General features: G+C 42.1%; 1 protein-coding gene across 6 annotated transcripts in view; it reads left to right on the top strand.

The window, feature by feature from the left end:
• LOC107387348 (inactive N-acetylated-alpha-linked acidic dipeptidase-like protein 2) overlaps positions 1-23956 on the top strand; it is a 661429-nt gene that overhangs the window by 458608 nt on the left and 178865 nt on the right. For all 6 annotated transcript variants that reach the window (XM_054749605.2, XM_070545852.1, XM_054749607.2 and 3 more), the window contains one exon: positions 3647-3775. In XM_054749605.2, the coding sequence (XP_054605580.1) occupies positions 3647-3775 (129 nt within the window). The remainder of the gene's footprint in view (positions 1-3646; positions 3776-23956) is intronic.

Here is a 23956-nt window from a genome sequence, read left to right as displayed (position 1 = left end):
GGATACCGGCCCTCCAGGCCCAGAATTGAATGACCCTGGTGTAGGGTGTGTATGAGGAGTGTGTGAGGGTGGATGAAGGAATGCAGACAGATGCTGTGAAAACCCGACCCGGCTTTTCTGATTCTGACATGCAGTCTTGTGTGTCTTTGGTTTGGGTGTGTTTATGTGTACGCATGTGGGTGAGGTTGTGTGACTGTGTTTGTGTGTCACTATCTGTCAGGTAGGGTCCTGAAGTTAAGTGCTCATATGTGTCCTTGGGCAAGACACTTACCCCACCTTGCCTGCTGGTGGTGGTTGGAAGGACTGGTGGCGCCAGTATTCTGTCAACGCTCCCCAGGGCAACTGTGGCTACCAAGTAGCTTATCACCACCAGGGTGTGAATGCATGTATGACTGATTGTGTTATAAAGTGCCTTGGGGGTCCCAGGACTCTAGAAGGTGCTATATCAAATGCAGGCCATTTTACCATTTAGAAAGCCCCAATAAGTGAAACAATGCTGAACGAGGCAGCAACTGACCTGAGAGATTAGATCACAGCTCAAATTAACACCAATCGACCCCAACGCCAACAACGTCTGAGTGAAGTGCCATCAGATAACCTCGAAGATGTGAATGCAGCATTGGGAACAATTCCTACAAACTCTATCACTGGAGCCCAACAGCTCCAGATTACAAGTCAAAAGCCATTTCAAAGTCCAGAGCTCAGTCTGATACTCAAATACCCACAAACCTCAACAAACATAACACAGGCAAATATGTTGTCTGTTTTTCTACTTTTGTGGTTAAATTAGATATTTTTTACCTGGTAAAGACCAGATGTAATCCCTTATGTCCTGATGAATAAAACCTTAGATGCTAAAGTAAATGGTAAATGGTAAATGGCCTGTATTTGACATAGCGCCTTCTAGAGTCCTGGAACCCCCCAAGGCTTTACAACACAATCAGTCATTCACCCATTCACACACTGGTGGGGATGAGCTACAATGTAGCCACAGCTGCCCTGTGGCTCACTGACAGAGGCGAGCCTGCCGAGCACTGGCGCCACCGGTCCCTCCGACCACCACCAACAGGCAACGTGGGTTAAGTGTCTTGCCCAAGGACACAACGACAGCGACAGACTGAGCGGGGCTCGAACCTGCAACCTTCCGATTGCGGGGCGAGCACTTAACTCCTGTGCCACCGTCGCCCCAAAAAAAGTCTGTTTCTTCATGACTGTAGATGCAGAAAGGTGAGGTTTTATTATAACTTAGAAACAGAGCACATGGCTGCCAATCAACACATTACTGTTCTGATCCCAGTTTCCCTCCATGTATGTACTCTCACAGGACTCTTGTGAAAAACATAGAACATCCACTTGAAACCTTGCTGGTTAGATAAAGTCCAAAATAAGTTACTTTATTCTTCGATTAGTCTGGCAAAATGTCTCTAACTGACTCCCAGGGTGACACGTGAAGATGTTACAAAAAGCTCTACTTGCTAGTGAAACAGCCACCTGTTTGTGTGAAGAAAGATAGATATGATAATTGATGCTTCAGTAACAATCGTTTTCCACTTCAAGGAGAGAGATAACTTCAGCTTGTCAATATAAATAGTTCAGGTTCATGGCTGAACAATGAAAGAATCATGTTCACAGTAAAAACATTCATGATTTCTATTAAGACTTTTATTCAGTGAAAAGCACACACAGCAGGAGAAATCTTTGTTGGATGTAGGATTGAGACAAAGCAAACCAAGGCAGCATGCAGGGTTTTCTCGGGTTTGTTTGTTTTGGGTTTTATGTAAGTTTTTAAATTAAACTCTTTTGTTTAATCCAAATAATCTAAAAATGCATTATAGAACAGTTATGGAACAGTTATAGAACAGTGAAGCTGACAAGAATGATCAAAGGCAATGTCTTGCTAAGGTCTAGTGTAACTCGGTGTAAAACCCAGATTACAATAGTAACATCATTACACAATTAGAATGAATAATGAAATTTTAATGGAAATTTACAAAACAGTTAAAACAGGATAAAAGACCAAATAAGATAAATAGAAATCTAAACATTCATACATTCATAGTTTTAAAAAAAAGAAAAAAAAAAAGAAAATACAAACTTGTTGAAAATAGTCAAATAAGAAAGGCTAAAATCGAGTAAATAGAAAGTTCCAGTAAAATTCAGGTAGCAACTGACTAACCAATCACGTGGCTAGCCAGCTATTGCATCAGCCAATAGAATTTAGCACTTTCTGCTGCTCACTACGCAGCTTTCACTTGCCTTCAGACGCGCTGAGACGCTGACGAGGAAGCACTTGCCGTGAAGAGCAAACTAGGATGCACTAGCAGCCGTTACTTGAAAAAAATTACTCCAAGTTCGAGATACAGAGGTCCGAAGACCGTGATTTTGCCGTGAATTACCCTTGGGGAAACCCCGTGCAAACCAAGCTGACTTTTCTTGGTCAGGTTTTTTATTTTGGATTGATTCACCTCGGTGAATTGAAGATTCGTGTTCCAGTTCTGGATGGCGAGCCCCAGCCCAACCGAACCATCAAGCCGGTGATTAACTGGTCTGTCACTCACCTGAACTCGACTTCACCCCAAGATCTGACTGACAAGGATTTCATGAACATTTGTCAAGCTGACTGACTGACTGAACAAACACAGACTGGTGACATTTCATTTTACTATTTTATTTTATTTCATTTTATTTTATTTCACAAAGCGCTTTGTTATATATTAAGTGGGTTATAAATGCTGGTAATAAACCATTGTTATATTTACCTTGCTTGGTCCATGTTGTCACTCCACCACTTGCTCCTTAGAGTCTAGAATCTTTTGATCTGGTCCACTCGGTGTTAAACCACAAAGATTTTCATGTGAACCACCTCTGGTAAAATCTACGTGAGGTTACACTGGGGTGTTTCTCAATGTCAAGGCGCCTTGCCTTGCCAGGCGATATCTTGCGAGGCCAAGCGCCTTGCTTACGAGGACACTGTCCTTCCTTGGTCAAAGAAAATGGTTACATGGAACAGACTTGCATCACGTGACCGCGGCTTCCACGGCGGTCAAGTAACATCATGTGACACGGGAGATAATGTTATATTTTATATGTATTAGTTTCAATATAAATATATTAAGAGACTTACTTTTTAAATTCTGTATATGTTTGTTCAATAAAAAATATAAGTGAGTTACTACCCGCTAGCCACCGAAGCGGCAACTACTAAGCAACTAACCAACAATAGATAACTTCTTTGGATCTAAAAAAAAGCATTTTAAATTAGTTGACTTACTTTTAAACTTGAAAATTGACCCCGAAGTAGCCGCCGGCTTCTGATCCGCCATCCTTTTGAAAATACAGCGGTGTATTGTGGGTAATTTTTGGCCAAGGCTAGGCTACAAGACACCTCCCATGTGTCCTTGCTCAGCTAGCTAAACGGCTAACAAACGGAGAACACATGCCTCGGTAGAACATGAGCATTGGAACCAATTGGAACACGTCTTGGCGGCTCCTGATGATGTATCTCCAAGGCAACCGGGGCGGGGCCAAGACATCTTGGCAAGGTTCCTTGACATTGAGAAATACCCCTGGTTAGTGATAATGTGACCAGCTGACTCCAGCAGCATGAAACAAAGCTAACTTGTAATATGTCTGTGCTTGTCTTCAGGATAACAGCGTCGTCCTACAGAGCAGTGCTGTAGCCTATGTGAGTCTGAATTCTCCAGTTCGGGGGATGGAAACTCTTCGAGCTACAGCTTCTCCGACTCTTCTGCAGCTCACCACCGACATTCAAAAAGTAACTATTCCTCCTTTTCATATAAATCTCACTCAGTTTCGTTTCACTGCCTTGGGTTAGGTTCTGCACTTGTCACCGTAGATGAGAACGTAGATTGAGCCTTACGTTTCAGCTCAGCTCTCTCGTCACTACGACAGACCGGTGCAACCCCCAACACTGTAGTCGCAACAGCAGTCCACACAATTATGCTCTGATTCGTCAACAAGAACCCGAGATCCTTTAACTCCTCCCTAGATCTACTTTTTTATTCGTACATTTACATGGCCAGCATTCATTGTACCAACTATTTTCTGCAGCAGCCCTATACATTAAAATGATAATTTTATTAGGATTCCAGCTGATTTTTGGTTGGAACTAAACTGTTCCAGGTAGGTGAAGTGGTTCAAGTGATGTCAAGTCTCCTTGTTAACCTGGATTATGCACGTGTCACAGTGAGCCATTTGGGGTTAATTGGCACACCGTTTTTCAGGTTTTGTAAAGCCACAGTAGATCTTTTGAAACTCTAATTAAAATCAGACCTGACATAAAGAGTTGTTAAGAAAGAAAATGTGTCACCTAAAACATTCATTGTGATGAGCTTCAGCTACAGCCTGTTTGTGCACAACCTACAAGAATAATACGTCTCTATTTGATCAAAGAAGTTAAAAAAAAAACAACACAAATGTAGTTGCTTTAACTCGTTGACACATATGGTTCCACGTATGACTGGTGTCGTTTTGATATAGTATTTGACAGTCCTTTATCTGACTAATGAAACTAGATGTTCTGCTGACACACTTGTTAACATCGTGTTGACATTTTGATCCACGCCATGCGTATTTTACCTTCGTGTCCTTATTTGACTCCTGCTCGGCGTCTTTGTTTACGTCACTCTTCATATTTCTGCTCCGCTTTTATTCGTGTTCTCATTAGAAGAGGAACCTGACAGCTTAACCATTAAAGAGTGAAATGTCACAACAAGACATAGGAAGAATTTTCTCTTCTCTTTAAAGCATGCCATCTGTTCAGTAAAAGGAGGAGGATGGATCTCTGTGGGATCTAAATAAAGCTAAATTCACTCCTTCCCACTCTTTACATTCACATAGAGGGGCCAGCCCACTGAAAAAGTACTGCAGCTCTCTGATTCTCCTCCTAAATATGTCCTTATTCCAACCTGGGGGTGTTATGCAGATATGATCAGCCCTTGCAGACATGTTCTACCTAACTTTTGAGGTCTCTTTAAACTTGGGGAAACTTCTTCCTTGTAAAAAAAAAACATCTCTACTCATCAACACTCTTCTTTCTCAGCCTCTTCCACCACCCCTTTTTTCCGTTTTGTTTTTTTCTTGTCCCTTAGGCATTACATCCTTCTCCCTTCCCACCTTCTTTTACTCTCCTTCTATCACATCCTAATCTCCTCTTTCATCACCAGCAGGCTCTGCATCTCCACACCCTCTAATTTTCCTCATTAAAATCTCCCACTCTCTCCTCTCCTGTCTCTTTCTTCTCATGTTATGCTTTATATTATTTTTATTTTTACCAAGTTAGTTGTCTGTCTGCAGAGAGGATTAGTCTCGCTGTCATGTAACTAGGCCTGTAGGGGGGTCAAAGTGGACATCTCCAGTGTGATGTCCCTTTACTTCCCTGCTCTGGCATGGAGTAATTATTAGAAAAGGCCCAGTCAGCCTGTCACTTCCAGCTTTAATGAAGCTACTGACAGCTCCCGACAGATAAAGAGAAACTAAGTTCTACTTTTGATGCTCTTCAAGAAATATCTTCATAGAAGAAATTGTCAAATTCTGCTGCTATTCTGTTGTTCTGCATTATTTCTATTATATTATACTTTATTAATATTCAAAAGGAAAATAAAATCTTGCAGTGTCAACAATCGGCTAATTACGTGCGTTCCTTTCGCTCTGTCGTACATGTTTCTATTTTTATTGCGGCAATACATCACTGTGTATTTAGAAACATACTAAAGGTGCTAAAATTAGAATATCATGTCAAAGTTGATTTATTTCAGTAGTTTCATTCAAAAAGTGAACTTTCTGTATTAGTCATTCATTACAGACAGACTGATATCTTTGAAATGTTTGTTTTGTTAATTTTGATGATTATAACTGGCAACTAATGAAAAACCCAATTTCAGTATTTCTTAATATTTGTCATGATATTCTAACTTTGTGACCAGCACCTACATTTACACCTTGAGCTCATACGATAAGACTTATTACATCACTACACATATTCAAAATGATGGTAAAATTGAATTTAATGCATCTTTAATAACAGGACATGCTGATGATGGGTAAAGCTGTGGTCAGTTGCGGCTGAGTTGGGTTACCATTTGCAGCCCAAGCAAATTTCCTCCCTCAGCCTGACACATTTTAATTCATATTCTGTTACCTTGAGTGTAATTGCCCCATAGTCCCTGCCCAATTTCCCATGCATTTGAAGGCTAGCCTTGATCCTGAAAGGCTAAATTCTGCAATATAAATCTGAAAAAGGAGTGCTTCATAAGTTATTAAAATTATGCAAAATGCGTGGTTTTACTCATCAGTGTTTTTTTAATTCAAGGACCGTGTACATTAATGAACATTTCTGTAAATGTGCCAGTAATAGTCAGCAGGCCAATTTTCAACTGTAGTCCATTGGCAAGATGTTATACGAAACACACGATGGCAAAAAATAAGAAAACACAATAAATGAGCATATGTAACAATAAAACTTAAAGCCATCGCACTTACTCCATTAAAACACAAGAATTTAAAAACATGTATGTAGTGTCATGAATGGCCTGATATTTGTGACCCAAAAGTCACACTTTCCCAGCTGGGTCAAGCTGGGTCGAGCTGGAACTTTGTCCTTTTAACCCAGGAGCCGTGATGTCTGCTGAACAACATCTTTATCTGCTGCTGTTCCGTCCCAAGATGAAGGACACTTCAAGATTTCAAAATAATAATTTTTAAATAATAATTTTAATAAACTCTTTGACTTTATTACTGTTTATTACAATCATCATAAATAATCATCTAGGTTCAGTATAAATGTATTTTAATTACTGAAATGACTTATTATGCTTTGGGTAATAATATTTATTATTATTTATGATAATCAGTAATGTGTGTTCAGTAAACCAGAAGGTCATTTGCACGTTAACCACCTCATGCAGAGGGTGTATCCAGGGTAAAGGTTAACCACCTAACATGTCTTTACTCCATAACATCAAGCTTTCTGACACTGAGAGGGCGTGTTCTGAGGTTTTGTTAAAACCAAATCTCTGCAGCTGAAAGTCAGTTCTTGAACCCACCAGAGGACGAGGGACGGCCACCCAAGTCTCTGCTAAGCATTCTGTCACGCCGATAGAATTGCTTCGAATAAACGCACATGTAACCATAAAGTATCAGTACACTAACATGAAAAGTCCGACTTATTGTTAATAATCATTCCATTGATCAACTTTGTTGATTTCTACCTGGATCTTGTACTAATTAAAGAGAATGTTTGCTTTTTATTAACATCTTTGTCCTTAATCTGCCTCTTTTCTTAGATATAATTTGGCCATCGTCCACATAACAACTCTCTCAATGCTATGTTTCATTACTAACAGAGGGGATTGTTCATTTGTAAATAAATAAATGAACAAAGGCCATCGGGGCATTAAAGCTACACTGAAGAAACAGGAGTCCCCAAACTGCCTAACAAAGCCTCCTGTTGGATCCCAGTATATTATTGATACTGCTGACAATTGTTCCACATATTTTAAATGACCCACAGAGTTGAGGTGTGTTTATGTACACACACATCAGCCTGCAAGTGCTCTCTAGAGCAACATGATTACCTTAAATCATCCCCATGATTCTGGGGGAAACAGGAAGAGACACCACAGGAGTCACAGTAAAGGTTAGAGGAAGGAAAAGAGGATTTAAACCCTCAGCTCCACCCATCATCATGGAGGGTATTAGATATGCAGCTAATATGATGGATGGCTGCTTTCATGATAGTTTGGGTGAACCAAGAAGCTTATCTGCGGTGTCTTAAATGAATGATTGTGAAATGCTCATGAATGTCATGTTATGGTGTGTTGAGAAACCCTTTTAAAACCTGTTGGCAGAAGAAATCAGGTTTACATCTGTGTTTCAGTGCATCACCATGATGCCATTTGCACAGAAATACACTATCTATATTCCTATAGCCTCTTTTATTAGACAGACCATTGTGTCATTACAGAGTGATAAATCCAAATTTGTTGGTCTCGTAAATGCGGCAAGGAGCAAAGGGGAAAGGTGATAAAACTCGATTCTGATGCACTTAGCCTCGTAGTAATATTGCCGCATGAGCCCCTCACCTCTGATGGCTAAACGCGTGTCAGCCCCGCTAATCCCTTTGGAGCAACTGTGGGAGGCCCCCTGCAAAAGAGGGTGGTCGCGTTAGTGACGTATACTGAGCGCCGAGTGACGGCCGGAAGGGATATAAACACAGATAAACATGGATGGACGCAGAGACAATAGAGCTTTTGACCGTGGGAGCAGACGAAAAGATTAGTCGCCTTTTTAAGGGGGGGGGGGGGGGACAGCCAGCTGTTCGACAGAGTGGTGAAAACACTGGCTAAGTGGGGTGTCAAGTGGGACAAAAAGCAGGTCACATCAAAGCTAAAGATCCTGAAAAAGAAATTTCATCAGTCTGACATGTCTTCCGTCTGACGCTGAAAGCGCGACCCTGTACGTCACATGCGGTGGGGGGGGGGGGGGGGGGTCAGCGACCTCCCTTTATCCCGTCCTGGTTTGAAAGGTGCCTGATGGCAGTTTATTCTAGCTTCAGCTTTGCTACTATAAATGCCAAAATCCTCCCCAGGGAGCCGCTGCAAATCCCATTTTGCAAACGCTACGGTCCTGTAAAAGCAGCTTGAGTTTCCTTACCTTAAAAATATTACATAATAGGACATAAAAACGTCTTCATAACAGTTCATAAGTATTGACCTTTATTAATCAGACTCACACTATATGTGCTTTGGTCAAGACATTGCTCTTTGATGCTTTTCTGTAACTTGTTGACTCACATTAGCAGTCCAACACATTCTCACTCCCAGCGCGTCAAAAACAAACGCTTGGTCAGCCACCCTCCACGTCAGACCCCTGACGCCAAACGTGCCCTTTTTCGTTACTTAGGTGCGAAAAGGGGTTTATCCCTTATTTGACTGCAGATCCCAATGCAGCGTTACACTGATGCGATGGGATGTCCGCAGCCAGGGCACCAAACAAGCTCATTGTACCTCACCTTAACCTTATCCTCTTATTTAACCTTCCCCTCACCCCTATCCTAACCTTAACCATCTTGCTAGCAAACACGTTAGTGATGTGTCGATCGCTCTAAAAGCCGGCTCTATGAAGTGAACGGCGGGAGCCGCCTCGTCATTGGTCGAGTTTGGACCGAGCAAACGCGAGGGGGAGGTTTCAACTACCACGGTGGAGGTTGAAAGTAGAGGGTATTTGTAACCTCCCCCTCGCCAGATGGTATGTTCTAACGTTCCCCTCGGGCGGCAAATACGAAAATTGACAGTCAGACTCTGACTGTCAGAGTCAGAATGCAGGGGAAACAAACGTTTGATCACAGTGAGAGTAACGTTTTAGGTAGCAAGAGGGTTAAGGTTAGGATGAGGGAGAGGGAGAGGGGAAGGTTATAAATAGTGAAACGTTAAGGTTTAGGTGCGGTTAAATGAGCTGGTTTGGTGCCGCATCAGCGGATATCTAATCACATCAGTTTTACGCTGCATTGGGATCTGCAGTTACAAAAGGGAAAAAACCCTTTTCGCACATAAGTAACGAAAAAGGGCACTTTTGGCGTCTGGGGTCTGACGTGGAAGGTGGCTGACCAAGCGTTTGTTTCCGACACTTAGGGTGTGAGAATGTGTTGCCAACACACACACACACACACACACACACACACACACGCACGCACGCACGCACGCGCACACACACACACACACACACACGCACGCACGCACGCACGCACGCACGCACGCACGCACACACACACACACACACACACACACACACACACACACACACACACTAACTTGTGGAAAACTAAATTGATACAGTCCCATTAACAAACACATAGCAGTGTTGCTCGGCTTCTGATCAGATGTTAAGATAAATCCTACAGATCTTTATTCAACAATCCATTAAACATCCAAACGGTGTCTGTTCGCCAAACTGACTATTTATTTCTCCATGTCTGAGAAATGAAATAAAACTCAAAGTGTTTGAGCGGCAGCTCCTGTTCTGTCTGATTAGATGGGAGGACTACCAACCAACACCCTTTACTTTAATGTCATGCAGAATATTTGAAGTTAAAAGAATTTTTTTTCAAAATAATAACTTCATGAATAATAAACCAGACCAGGAGTTTTTCCTAAGGTGACCTCCAGCATGAACTGTACAGCAATGGCGTCTTAATGATCCAGAGCAAAGACCCACTGATTAGATAGTTCAGTTTGTGACTGACTTGGCTTTTTTCAATCAGGTTGGCTATTTTGAGGAAGATCTGGAGAGGAAGAAAGTCTGTAAAGTCTTAGGTGTTTAAAGGTTTTACTTTGATTGAAGAGACCTTCAGTATGATTACTGTTTTGCAGAACTGCTGAAGTGTCAGTTCTTTCATAGGCCTGGCAAACAAGCAGGAACCCTGAAAAGGTAAGGTGTGTTCAGTGATGGATGGGTGAGACAAGAAATGCCAATTTTACAATAAGTGTTAGTCTCCACATGACCTGAATTGAAAGGAGAAAATGTTAGAATTTTACTGTGAAATAATCACAAAACAGTCTAAAGTCTCCATCAGGTAGGAAGGAAGATTGAAACAGATTATTTTCATTTGTCATTTTTTCTCTTTTCAAACAAGCTACAGAGAATGTAGTCACTGTGTACAATCTGTGAACCCGCAGCACTAGCATTTGTGTAACTCGACATCATTCAGCAAAACAGTGCAGTGTTTTGTAAAGATTTTAAGCCCAAAACAGGAGCGATCCAACGTTATTCCACTCAAATTTGTTATGAGATTTCTTCATCTACTACGTACTGTGTATGACTCATCTTCACTGGTCCTCTAGAATCTCCTGGCACTGAACCCTAGCTGGCAACAGCCATGAAACTCGCAGGACAGTAGTGAGAAAGTCACTCGCAGTGACGGCTGCTGAATTTCCTTTTTGGTGGTGTGTGTGTGTGTGTGGGGGGGGGGGGGGGGGGGGGCAATTTAACAGGTGTTGTGGCGAAAAGAGCATGCCAGCCGAGATTTGCATGACCTCTTATGGGAAGGTGCATATTTATAACGAGGTATTTTGTATTTTATTTTTACTATTAACATGTTTCTTATCCATTTTCTTCCTTGCAAAATGATGCTTTATGGGCAGATAAATAAAAAATGACAGTTTATTTGAAAACAATAATAATAAAGCTTTAGAACATTCGAAATTTCGAATCACATTCCTGATTTTTTTAAAATCAGCAACAAAAATCAAGGAGGCAGAAAAAAATACATAAAAATGCTCACTAAACATTAGGCCCTGTCCACACGTAGCCGGGGATCTGCCAAAACGTAGATATTTTTCTACGTTTTGGCCTGTCATCCACACGAAAACGGAGTTTTTTCACACGAAAACGGATCTTTTTAAAAACTCTGGCCAAAGTGAAGATCTGCGTTTTCTCCGTTTTGGGGGTCTGCGTGTGGACGGACAAAACCGGAGTTTTAAGGTCCGCAACGTCACTTTCCGCGACAAAAAATGCTGACATCACGTGTGCGACCTGTGTTTACACTAGCCGACAGCATGGATGCCCTCAGAGCTGCGCTCGCTTTATCAATTGTCCAAGCGCTTTTTGCTTGTTTGTTTTTGCAAGCGGAATTACTGCTCCTTGCGGAAGACCACAGACGAAGGACGAGGTTAAGAACGGGGGAAGTACTGCCGCCTACAGGTCTGGCATGTCCTTAACAACGTATTTATCCGGGTACGTGTGGACAGAGTTTTTTTTTTTTAAAACGAGGTGGTGTGAATGCAAGTTTTTGGAGGGGCGGATATTCGTTTTAAAAAAAACCCGGCTACGTGTGGTCTAGGCCTTAGTCTCTAACATGCCTAAATAAATTGTGTCAAAAACATAAATATTTAAATATTATTTCATCATATTTCTACTCAAAAACAAAGGTTTTTCAGGAAAAACACAGACAAGAAAAGTGTTCACATTATAAATGCATTGCAGGGGAGTGTTCAAAAGTCTCTGGTGCCACATTCCACAATGTTCCAGTTCTACATAATTACAAAATTCCTAATAACAAAATTCCACGAGGCAAACTCAGCTGCTCTGCAATAACACAGGATGGTGAACTGTGGAGAATTTCCGGTTCTGTCCTGACCTAAGCTAATCTGAGACTGCCCTGCTGGTCTTCTGAGCGTGACTTCATGGGCGCTGTACACCTGCTCCCAAAGGCTCTCCTATTCTTTCTATTGGGGGGGGGGGGGATCCAGCAAACATGCACCAGGTAGCGTAGGTCTACGGTAGTGATTGCTGCGCCCATAAGTAACAAGAAATACGTCAGAAGACTATTCGGTAGTGGTAAAAGTGTAAATAACATTTTTAAACTACACGTAGGATTAGAAAAGTACTTGGGCCGATATTGATGATGTTTCAAGAACAAGTGAGTGCACAAGTTCAGACAAGTACACCTATTAAAAAGTGGCCGTTGTCTAATCTGTTCTGATTGTAACCTTTTTACCCTGTAGGCTAACCCTGTTCCAGTCCCTAGCTTTATTTTTCATCTTCAGTGTGTCTGAACAGCCCTGGGTACACGTCCCACCTCCCAACTCACAAACACAGGTCTACATTAATCATGTTTGTTCAACAGCGTATTAGTTGCTACTTATCTTACTTAGTTTGAACCTTTCTTCCACACACTCCTAGACAGTACTGCACTGAAAGTTGTGGAAATGGTTGCTTAGGAACCAATTATAATTCAAATGGCTACTCATTTGGATGAAAATTACACAAAGAGGGAAGAAAGTAACGGTGTAAATGAGCCAACGCTAAAACTAGGGTGAAAAAATAAGTAAAAAGAGATGCTTGGGTGGACAGAGGAACACAAAACAAATGAAGAGGATAGTGTGCTTTAATTGGGTATTCCTACAAAGATGTATGTGTGCTTAGGCTCCAGTTGGTGAGTGGGTGGCATGTAGCAGGTAGCTCTATTTATATTAATGGCTGCAAGTGTACTGCACAATGTATTGATGAAAAAGTACCACACTAGCTAATACTTCATACTGATGTCTGGTTTACGTGTGTAAGGAATCAGAATCATTCACAGATGGAGCATTTACCGTAACTTCCGGACTATAGAGCACACCTCAATATAAGCCGCACCGGGCTAAAAGCCGCAGATATCTACTGAATTGAAAACGTAGTTTAACTGAACGTAACTGAACTGATCAGTATCAAACAAAACAGAAAAGTTATTGATTAGTTTATTCACCGTCCTCCTGCACACTGAAACCACTGAAGTAATCTTCTTCAGTGTCGGAGTTGAACAGCCTCAGAAGAGCTTCGTCACTTACCTTTTCTGTTGCGATGTCAGTGTCGTTTTCCGTGTTGCTGTCATCATCCCGGGGTGAAGCTGGGAAAACAAGCAGCACCGTTTTACTGTGAAAAAAATCCTTCTGGGTGCTTTCCGTAGCACTCCTTTAACCATTCCTTCACTAGACTTTCCAGCATCCATCCTTTCTGGTCGACCAAAGCCGCACCTCATTATAAGGTGCATGGTTCAAAGCTTGGGAAAAAGTAGCGGCTTATAGTCCGGAAAATACGGTAGATATGCTGGGTATTTAGTTTGTGACTTTGATTTAAAAGCTAGACTTTTTGAAAAATAATCTGTAGCGAAATCTAACATTTGATTCGTGATGTAGACCGCGAGAGTCAAGTGGATGCAAATTGATGTTAATGTCTTAATGCAATAATGCATTAGTCATTCAAACGATTATGAATGATATTGTTTACCGTTAAATCCGACACCTCTGAAGCAAGTTTTCTTAGAACACACTTGAAGATACAAAGGTCATGTTTGATCCAAAAGTCAAAAACATTGCAAGGGTGTATCAAGGGCGATGAAGTGTGTGGCAGATCCCTTGTAGGTGAAGGGTGGTGGTAAATGACGAAGTGTGCAGTCAGTCTCTGTCAGACTGGGGGTTAGATGATGAGACATACCTCAGTTAAATATAAATGTTATAAATATTTGTGTTCGTAGAGTTGTTCCAACTCCTGTTAGTCAGGCAACACATTCTCACTCCCAGCGCGTCAAAAACAAACGCTTGGCCAGCCACCCTCCACGTCAGACCCCTGACGCCAAAAGTGCCCTTTTTCGTTACTTATGTGCGAAAAGGGGTTTTTCCCTTATTTGACTGCAGATCCCAATGCAGCGTTACACTGACGCGATGGGATGTCCGCAGCCAGGACACCAAACAAGCTCATTGTACCTCACCTTAACCTTATCCTCTTATTTAACCTTCCCCTCACCCCATCCCAACCTTAACCATCGTGCTAGCGAACACGTTAGTGATGTGTCGATCGCTCTAAAAGCCGGCTCTATGAAGTGAACGGCGGGAGCCGCCTCGTGATTGGTCGAGTTTGGACCGAGCCAACGCGAGGGGGAGGTTTCAACTACCACGGTGGAGGTTAAAAGTAGAGGGTATGTGTAACCTCCCCCTCGCCAGATGGTATGTTCTAACGTTCCCCTTGGGCGGCAAATACGAAAATTGACAGTCAGACTCTGACCGCCAGAGTCAGAATGCATGGGAAACAAAAGCTTGATCACAGTGAGAGTAACGTTTTAGGTAGCAAGAGGGTTAAGGTTAGGATGAGGGAGAGGGGAAGGTTATGAATAGTGAAACGTTATGGTTTAGGTGCGGATAAACGAGCAGGTTCGGTGCCGCATCAGCGGATATCTAATCACGTCAGTGTAACGCTGCATTGGGATCTGCAGTTACAAAAGGGAAAAAACCCTTTTCGCACATAAGTAACGAAAAAGGGCACTTTTGGCATCTGGGGTCTGACGTGGAGGGTGGCTGACCAAGCGTTTGTTTCCGACGCTTAGGGTGTGATAGTCAGGACATTGTGTACTTTGATAGAATGTGGTACCCGTTTTTGTGATTCATTATAACATACATGATTTGTGCAAGCAAAGATGGCTTTCAGAAGTAAGATAAGGTCAGGCTGAAGCTCACAGCTGTACCGTGAGTACACAGTGGAGGCAGTCAGCAGCATGAGAGGTGAAGGTTAAAGCACCACGGCCATGTCCACAACAGCAATGGCTACTCCAGGCAGCAGCCACAGGAACTTTGTGTTAATATAGACATGTTTCTAGATATTTAATGCATCAGGCAACTCTACTGTAAAATTTTTGTTAATTGTCTTGCCAGTTTATGTAGCCCACCTTCCAAAATTCAAAGAGAGCAATACATAACTAAATAAAAGCAAATGAAGGCCGCCACCACCTGCCAAGTCCTCCCAGTGGGGTGGTGTTGCATTTCAGTCAGATGGAGCAAACAGCCACACAGAGAAACATTCAGCACAAGGGGTGAATAAAAATAATTTGTGCAAATGATTCAAGTGAAATTTTGCTGTAGTAACAGAAGGGCTTTTGTGAGGAGAACCAAACACAAAAAAAAAAAAAAAACTCTACAGGGAAACGTTGTGAAGGGAAAATGAAATATGTGGGCGGTGGGTGTCTGTGGAGTTGAGCACCAACACATAGTCAACTCCAGCCTCACCAGGAAGAAGCACGCCATTCTTCAGAGACATGTTACACCCGCTGGTTTGAATTAAGGATTTATAGTGCAGTGGGAAAATGAGCCTGTGCACGCTTCAATGTGACATCCAATTACTATTCAGTGTGTGTGTGTGTGTGTGTGTGTGTGTGTGTGTGTGTGTGTGTGTGTGTGTGTGTGTGTGTGAGATTAAAAGTCAAGCACAGTGAAACTCACCTCACACCTTTTACCCTAACCTTAATTGTTTGCTGTGAGATCTCATTTGAACAAAACAGATGCAAAAGGCTTTAAACGAGTATGAATGATGTTGTTCACCATTAAATCCGACACTTCCGTAGCAATTTTTCTTAGAACACACTTGAAGATACAAAGGTCATGTTTGATCCAAAAGTCAAAAACATTGCAAGGGTGTATCAAGGGTGATGAAGTGTGTGGCAGATCCCCTGTGGGTGAAGGGTGGTGGTAAATGACGAAGTGTGCAGTCACTCTCTGTCAGCCTGGGGGTTAGACTCCGGCAGGCTGGATAGATACAGGTCGTGGGCCAGATCCAGCCCCTGGGCTGCTACTGGGTGATCATTGATGTATGAGATATGTAAAACATGTTTCTTTACAGTGCAAAATGTCCATATGAGGTATCTTTTAAAAATACAATAGTTCCCAGTAAGATGTCTTCACAAGCGAGACAAAACCAAATGGTCTTAAAACAATAATTCAATTTAATTCAATTCAATTTTATTTATATAGCGCCAAATCACGACAAGAGTCGTCTCAAGGCACTTCACATAATAAACATTCCAATTCAGGTCAGTTCATTAAGCCAATCAGAAATAATGTTTCCTATATAAGGAACCCAGCAAATTGCATCAAGTCACTGACTACAGCAATCCTCATACTAAGCAAGCATAAAGCGACAGTGGAGAGGAAAACTCCCTTTTAACAGGAAGAAACCTCCAGAGAATCCTGGCTCAGTATAAGCAGCCATCCTCCACGACTCACTGGGGATCGAGAAGACAGAGCGCACGCACGCACACACACACACACACACACACACACACACACACACACACTAAAATATGTAAAGCAGATCTGTATGTGATGCAGCCACAGTTGGGTGAGCAAGGTTTTCGGCATGGCTGTGGTGGCTTTGGGTGGGGGAAAGGTGCCATTTAGCATGAGTGTAATGTACTGGAGTGTAGTATATCAAGCTTTAAAAGCACCCAAATACATACGTATATTACTTCCTACAATTATTATAACACAAGCAGTAACATCTGATTAAATTATTTCTAGAGCAGCTACGGACATAACACACCTTGCTAAAGGCACACTTGGCAGTTATGCTTGCTTTTAGCACCCCCTAGTGTCCACTAGCTCTGTGGTCTAACCGAGAATGAAACTTGTCTCCTTGCTGTGCGCTCCTCTTTTTAGCATCTTGCATAATCTAACTGCTGAAATGTCTCCCCAGCCTTCATTGGTTTCTACAGGAGAGATTCATCAATAAATTAAACAAATCAGATGTATTCATGATCTAAAGGAATGTGCTGGAACCAGAAGGCAGCGCCAGGTATGTCAGCTCCATTTGATCCAACTGGCCACAGAGGGTGGTGAGGGTCTGAGTGGCATTTCATTAACCTTGTAAAGGGTCCTTTTAGCACATATTGGCTCAAGGATATGATTTAAAACTAGTTGCCTAGTGTGACTTTAACACTGTCGGAAGGCGAGAAACAGGCAAAAAAATAAAATAAAACCTGATTATCCTGCTGTGTCACCCGGGCCTAACGTGGTAAATCCATGCCTTGAATCAAACCTAAATTAAACTACATTTAAATAGTCTGTTAAGGATTCTACTAATAGAAATAAATAAAGTCAGAGCTTTTGTAACACCACCAAACAGGCCTCTGTCTTTAGTAACAAATATCTGCATGAATTTATAGGTTTCCAAACGTGTACTGAAATGTTGTAAAATTATCTGAAAGTAAGCATCACTCACAAAACATTTATTGTGACACATTGTTGTATTATTCCTATAAGCTCTGGGTAGACATATTACATTTTAAATCTCACTGAAATGATGATAGAATGAGTTTTTAATATAAAGTATAACTACACTCAGACTCCAGAAGTTCATCAAAAATGGTCAAATTGAAGTTTTTCTAAATTAAGGAATGTGTGAGTGTGCCTAAATTGTGTTTTTCACATAAAGCCAGCAGAAAGACCTCTCACTATAAATCACCAGAATGAGCACAAGACTTTACAGCCATCCGAGATGCTTTGACAGCGCACTTGGCATAATGTTTGAAATAGCACGCTGTTGGCAATATGTTTGAATTACCATAGTTCTTGTATTGTCAGGAAAGGCATTGTGTGACTGCGCCAGGCTCCATGAATCTGCATAATCTCAAGGAGAAGCTGCTCGGCCTCAAAGGCATTTATGCAGCTGACAGCCTGGCCCCTTCATCACAGTTTCATATCACAGCGACAGAACATAAGTAGGGGAACGCATATGAAAATGTGTGTTAGGTGAGGAATGAGCTCTGTCATTACTTGTGGCTGTGACATTTGTCATTTGCTGTGATGTGATGCATTTGTTTAGTAGTTTTGTGGCTTGCCTGCTTCACAGTGGCAATGTAAGACTAAGCTGTTTGTATAAAATTTGGAAGTGTATTGCCAAATCTTTCTTGAGATTTGCTTTGCTCAAAACACTACTCATGAGATAGTCAAACATATAGTATAGGGTATGTTTTGTCTTGTTTAAAGTTAAAGTTAAAGTCCCATTAGTTGTCACACACACAGGTTTGTGTGCAAAATTTGTTCTCCGCATTTGACCCATCCCCTGGGGGAGCGGTGAGCTGCAGACACAGCCGCGCTCAGGAACTTTTTGGTGGTTTAACCCCCCAATCCAACCCCTTAATGCTGAGTGTCAAGCAGGGAGGCATTGGGTCCCATTTTTTCAAAGTCCTTGGTATGACCCGACCAGGAATCGAACCCCTGATCTCCCAGTCTCAGGGCGGACACTCTACGACCTTGGAAATAAGTAATTGCCCTTAGCACTGCTGGATCTGTCTCAGTGTACTGTTTTTCTAGTGGCCCTCCAAACTTTAACTCACCCTGGGAGTTATCAGTTGATGAGTACTCAAAGAGGAACGTTTTTTGTTATTGTTACTGTTATCAGAGTTGGTCAAAACATCTCACCCATGAATTGAGATAAAGGGGGCAGATGGTAGCAGAAGAGAGACTAAGATGGTCTTTTAAAGCATTTTCACTAGCAGGGTTCAATCAACTAGAATGAGTCTAAATGTCAAAACACACCCACGTCACCACTCAGGGGACTGTTCTGTTCTGGTCCTGCTGGACCTGACTGCAGCCTTTGACACTGTTGACCGTCACCTGCTACTGGAGAGGCTAAGAGACTGGGTGGGCCTATCAGGATCTGCTCTGGAGTGGTTCTCCTCCTATCTGTCTGAGCGTTCCTTCTCTGTTTCGGTCCTCTACCACCTCCCTTACCCATGGTGTCCCTCAAGGTTCTATGCTGGGGCCTCTACTCCTCCCCCTCTGTCTGCTTCCCCTTCAGTATGTCCTGAGCTCCTTCAAAGGAATCTCCTACCATCTTTACGCAGATGGCATCCAACTGTACATATCCTTTAAGCCCCATGAGATGTCGAATCAGCAGCTGTTACACACCTGCTTAGACTCTATTAAAACCTGGATGGCTGGGAGCTTTCTACAGCTGAATGCCGATAAGACTGAGATCCTCAGACATGCTGGTTCCCAAAGTCAAAGATTCTCTTGGTCAACTTACTTCTCACACCAAACCCTCTGTCAGGAATCTTGGTGTGACCTTTGACCCAGCTCTGACCCTGGATTATCATGTTAGTTCTCTTGTTCGCTCTTCCTTCTTCCATCTCAGGAACATTGCAAAGCTGAGTCCCATTCTGTCCCGCTCTGAACTTGAGACAGTTATCCACACCTCATCTTCTCACTCTTAGACTACTGTAAAGCCTGATTCATGCTTCTCCGTCAGCTCCACAATGTACAGACACACACGGATTGATGGAAGCGTTTTGCTCTCATACTTCTCCGTCTCCTGAGGAGTGTTGCAAAGCAATTCCCCTGCAGGACAACAGAGGGCGTAGCGCTGTTCTGTGGTATCCTGTAATGTATCTAGTCCAAGATAGTGTGTTTATATTTAGTTTTTTTGTATATAAGAGACTTTTTAACATGGACAAATTTGTCTCTCATTCTCCTCCACCTCTTCATTCGCCTCTAAACCCAAGTTTCCTGTCATTTCCGTCCACAAATAAAACGCTTTCTGCGTACTCCTCCAGTCACGGGGGAACTAAACGTTCATATTTTAGAGTTTTTTCGCGAGGTAATCTTCAAGCTTCTCCGTGTCTGCCGCTAGTTATCCTCGGCTGTCTTTATGTTTTTGAGGGCTCAATGGCGGCGGTGTAGACAACAGCGGCATCCTGACAATCACAAGCTTGCGTTCTCCGTCTCGACGGACGGATGTTTAAAAAAGTGAGCTCGACTCCGTACGTACTTGCATGCCTGCCGGGGGCCTACGCAAGGACGGATAATGGCGTTGCGTGTCTCCGCACTGATGCAGACGGAGAAGCATGACTCAGGTTTAACTCTCTTTTCACTTGTCTGAGCAGAACGTCCCTGAACCGTCTACAGGTGGTTCAGAATGCCTGTACTCAGCTTCTGACCAAATCCTCCAAACACACCCACATCACCCCACTTCTCCTCCAGCTTCACTGGCTGCCAGTCAACTTCAGGGCTCATTTAAAGATCCTGGTTCTGGTTTTTAGAGCCTTACATGGACAAGCACCATCTTACATTGGTGATCTTCTTAGTCCCTACACACCCAGCAGGTCCCTGAGGTCCAGTGACCAAAGCCTACTGGTTGTGCAGTGCACCAGGATAAAGACCAAAGGTGACAGATCATTTGCTGCTGTGGCCCCCAGACTCTGGACCTCTCTCCCCCTGAGCCTGAGATCAGTGGTTTCAGTGGTCTCTTTTAAAAAGCAGCTGAAAACTCAGTTGTTCAGGCTGGCTTTTGCGTGGCCTCCTACTGATTTAAATGTTGTGTTTTTAAAAGGTTCTGTAATCATGAAAAGTTGATTTTTTTTTTTTTTTTTTACCTTTTGACCATGTTATATTGTCATTTCCTCATGAGAAATTCACCTAAACCCTTTTTTGGCTGCATTCAGGCATTTTCCCGCCTCAACTTTTTGTAATTTAAGTTCTTGCCAGCATCCAGGAAAAAGTAGGCGGTTCAACACCACGAGTTTAAGTGGTGTCAGGACAAAGCAAAACAAGATAAAAGGCAGTTGCTTTAACCACTGGACAACCATAGCCAATACAATTGACTCGCTTAAAGCCTAGTTTATGCTTCTGCGTCAGCTCCACATCGGAGATACACACAGATGCTTTGCTATCTGACTTCTCCTTCCCCTTGGGAGTCTTGCTAAGCAATTCCCCGCCAGGACAACAGAGGGCATTTTGTTTTTCTGGGGTATCCTGTCATGTGTCCGGTCCAAAACAGTGCATTTACAATTGTGTTTATTTTGTGATTTTCAATTCAATTCAGTTTATTTATATAGCGCCAAATCACGACAAGAGTCGTTTCAAGACACTTCACGTAGCAAACATTCCAATACAGGTCAGTTCATTAAGCCAATCAGTAAAAAGTTTCCTATATAAGGAACCCAGCAAATTGCATCAAGTCACTGACTGGTGTCAGTGTCTTTACAGCAATCCTCATACTAAGCAAGCATTTAGCACTCCTTTTTAACAGGAAGAAACCTCCAGAGGAGCCTGGATCAGTATAAGCAGCCATCTACCATGACTCACTGGGGATTGAGAAGACAAGAGCACACACACACACACACACACACACGCACGCACACACACACACACACACACACACACACACACACACGCAGGCACGCACGCACACACACGAACACACACGCACGCACACACACACACACACACACACACACACACACACACACACACACACACACACACACACACACACACACAACATATATACCAAGTACAGTTTCAATTGCTACATTGTGATTTCTTAGTAAATATTCTACTTAATAAGAGATTAACTTTACTGTCTTTAACTTAATGAATGTATAATTAATGCAACAGTTAAACTAGTAGTAGCACATTCCATGTCAAAGTAAGTACAATGTTATCTGGAGAGGGAGAATGTTTAAATGGTTAGCAGCACTGTTCAAGCCGATGACCCCCTCCATGAGGCTGCCACAGCTCAGCAGAACATCACTGGAGCTTCTTCTGGAGAGAAAAACACTTGGAGAAAATATTAAGTTAACAGCTGAAATAGCAGGAAATAATACAGTTAAAGAGCAAATTGTAGAAGAAAGTAGTCAAGTGTGGAAAGTGGTCAGTGTGTCCTTCAGCAGTCTAAGCCTATAGCAGCATAACTACAGAGATAACTCTGGATAACCTAGCCTTCCAGATGGAGGCCATCTTTACTGACTGTATTCTCCACCTCCCTCTACTCCCCCACTTGTATTTCAGATACTTTTTATGTGGACAAATTTGTCCCTCATTCGACTCCACCTCTTCATGCCCTCACCATCTCTAAACTTACGTTACCTGTCATTTCCATCCACGAATAAAACGCTTAATGAATATCTACTCACCCAGTCACGCGTGAAGAAAATGTTTGTATTTTTTACCACAAGGTATTCTTCAAGCTGCTCCATGTCTGCTGCTAGATATCTCTGGCTTTCTTCATGTTTTTGAGGGCACAGTGGCGGTGATGGTGATGGAATTGCACCAACCGTACCGACGCAGAAGCATAAACTAGGCTTAAGATGCTGTTGTAGGCAAGCGGGGGTGGGCAGAGCTTAATTTAAACTGTTTCGTTTGTGGGTATATATTCAGGCTGACAAAAATAACTCATACTTAAAATAAAATGACATCTCAATAGTACCAATGGCAACATTTTATCATATATTGTGCATACCTTTGCTCTCAAAGGTTTATGATAGCATGGTCTGGCTCCTTTAAACCAGTTAGATTAAATTTTGTTAAATCTTATCTGTTGTCTTTTTGCAGAACATGCAACCTAGAGTTCATAACTGTAAGTATGTTTAGGTAGTTTGTGCATATGGGCAATTATGGGCTTTATTATGCAGAAAAATAACTGTAAATCTAAATTGTTTCATTTGTATTTTGTAGAATCCATACGAAGGTTTGTGTTGGGGTTCTGATTGGTGTTGGTGAAATGTTCTTGCTCTAGCTCCTTATGACTGCTGTTCAGTGCAATATAATCACTATGGCAGTAATCAGAGGAAACAGGGTTTTGGGGAAAAGATCTTTTTCTTGGATGGGGAAAAATCTTTGTCTCTTTCTATCCCATCCTCCCGTGTTTTTTGTCCGTACATTATCCTTGTCACTTAAATCCAAATGGCTTAGAAATGTTTTTCGGCTCAACAGCTGCAAATGTATTTTGCAAAGAGCACATTCTGGAACTAAATTATTATCACATGCATAATGCAAACTTGTTTTGTCATTTGGCACATTCTTGTTGTTGCACATTGCATTCTGATTATGGTACTTTATCCCTCTGAAAAATATTAAGATTTGCATAATCATGATAACAAAGTGATGTCATTTTTATTGCATGAAACAAGTTTTTATAGCTTTAATGTGTTTAAGGGCTCTGAACTCTAAAGGCCAGGTCAGGATATTGTTGACCTGGTGCGGTAATGCTGTGGTAGGGGTGGAGGTGGTGGGGATTTACGTGTTGGGTAACCATCTTGGATTTTCTCCAGTGGTAGTCTCCCTTTACTTTAAGTTGAAGGTTGAGGGTACTGATTGTTGTCTATGGTGTGCACTTCAGTTCTTTTCCAGATCCGTAAAGCATATGGACCGGTTCAGAGAACTCACATGCCCCCTTCAGCACCCTAGCAAGGGTAACGAGCTGGTCCACAGTTCTACAGCCTGGTCAAGAATCACATTTATCCTAAATTCAAAATTAATCCAAGGACATTTGTTTAGTTTAATCAATTTAAAGGTTTCAGTCTGTGGGGGGGTTCAGCTTGTTTGTTTCCTGTGTGCATTCTTACTGCCATCTGTGGACATCCCATGGTTTAAAGTCACACTGTAATATTTTTTATCATTGACTCAAAAACAAGTAACTTGTAAATTTATCATAGTGACATTTCAGCAGGACCAGTGTCAGTGTGCTCTGGCGGATTATCTGGTTTCATGTTCAACGTCCAAGTGCAGCAAGCCATTCTATGTAGCTCACATGATTTTGTAGATTGAGTGATATTGAGTGGTAGGGTGGGATATCAAAATGATTTTACTCTCTCCTTATCATAGCTGACAAAGAAATTAAATATTGATTCCCA

The sequence above is a fragment of the Nothobranchius furzeri genome, chromosome 16 (assembly GCF_043380555.1).
Source record: "Nothobranchius furzeri strain GRZ-AD chromosome 16, NfurGRZ-RIMD1, whole genome shotgun sequence".
NCBI lineage: Eukaryota > Metazoa > Chordata > Actinopteri > Cyprinodontiformes > Nothobranchiidae > Nothobranchius > Nothobranchius furzeri.
The sequence above is the reverse complement of the archived record's forward strand: the minus strand, read 5'-3'. Positions and strand labels throughout refer to the sequence as shown.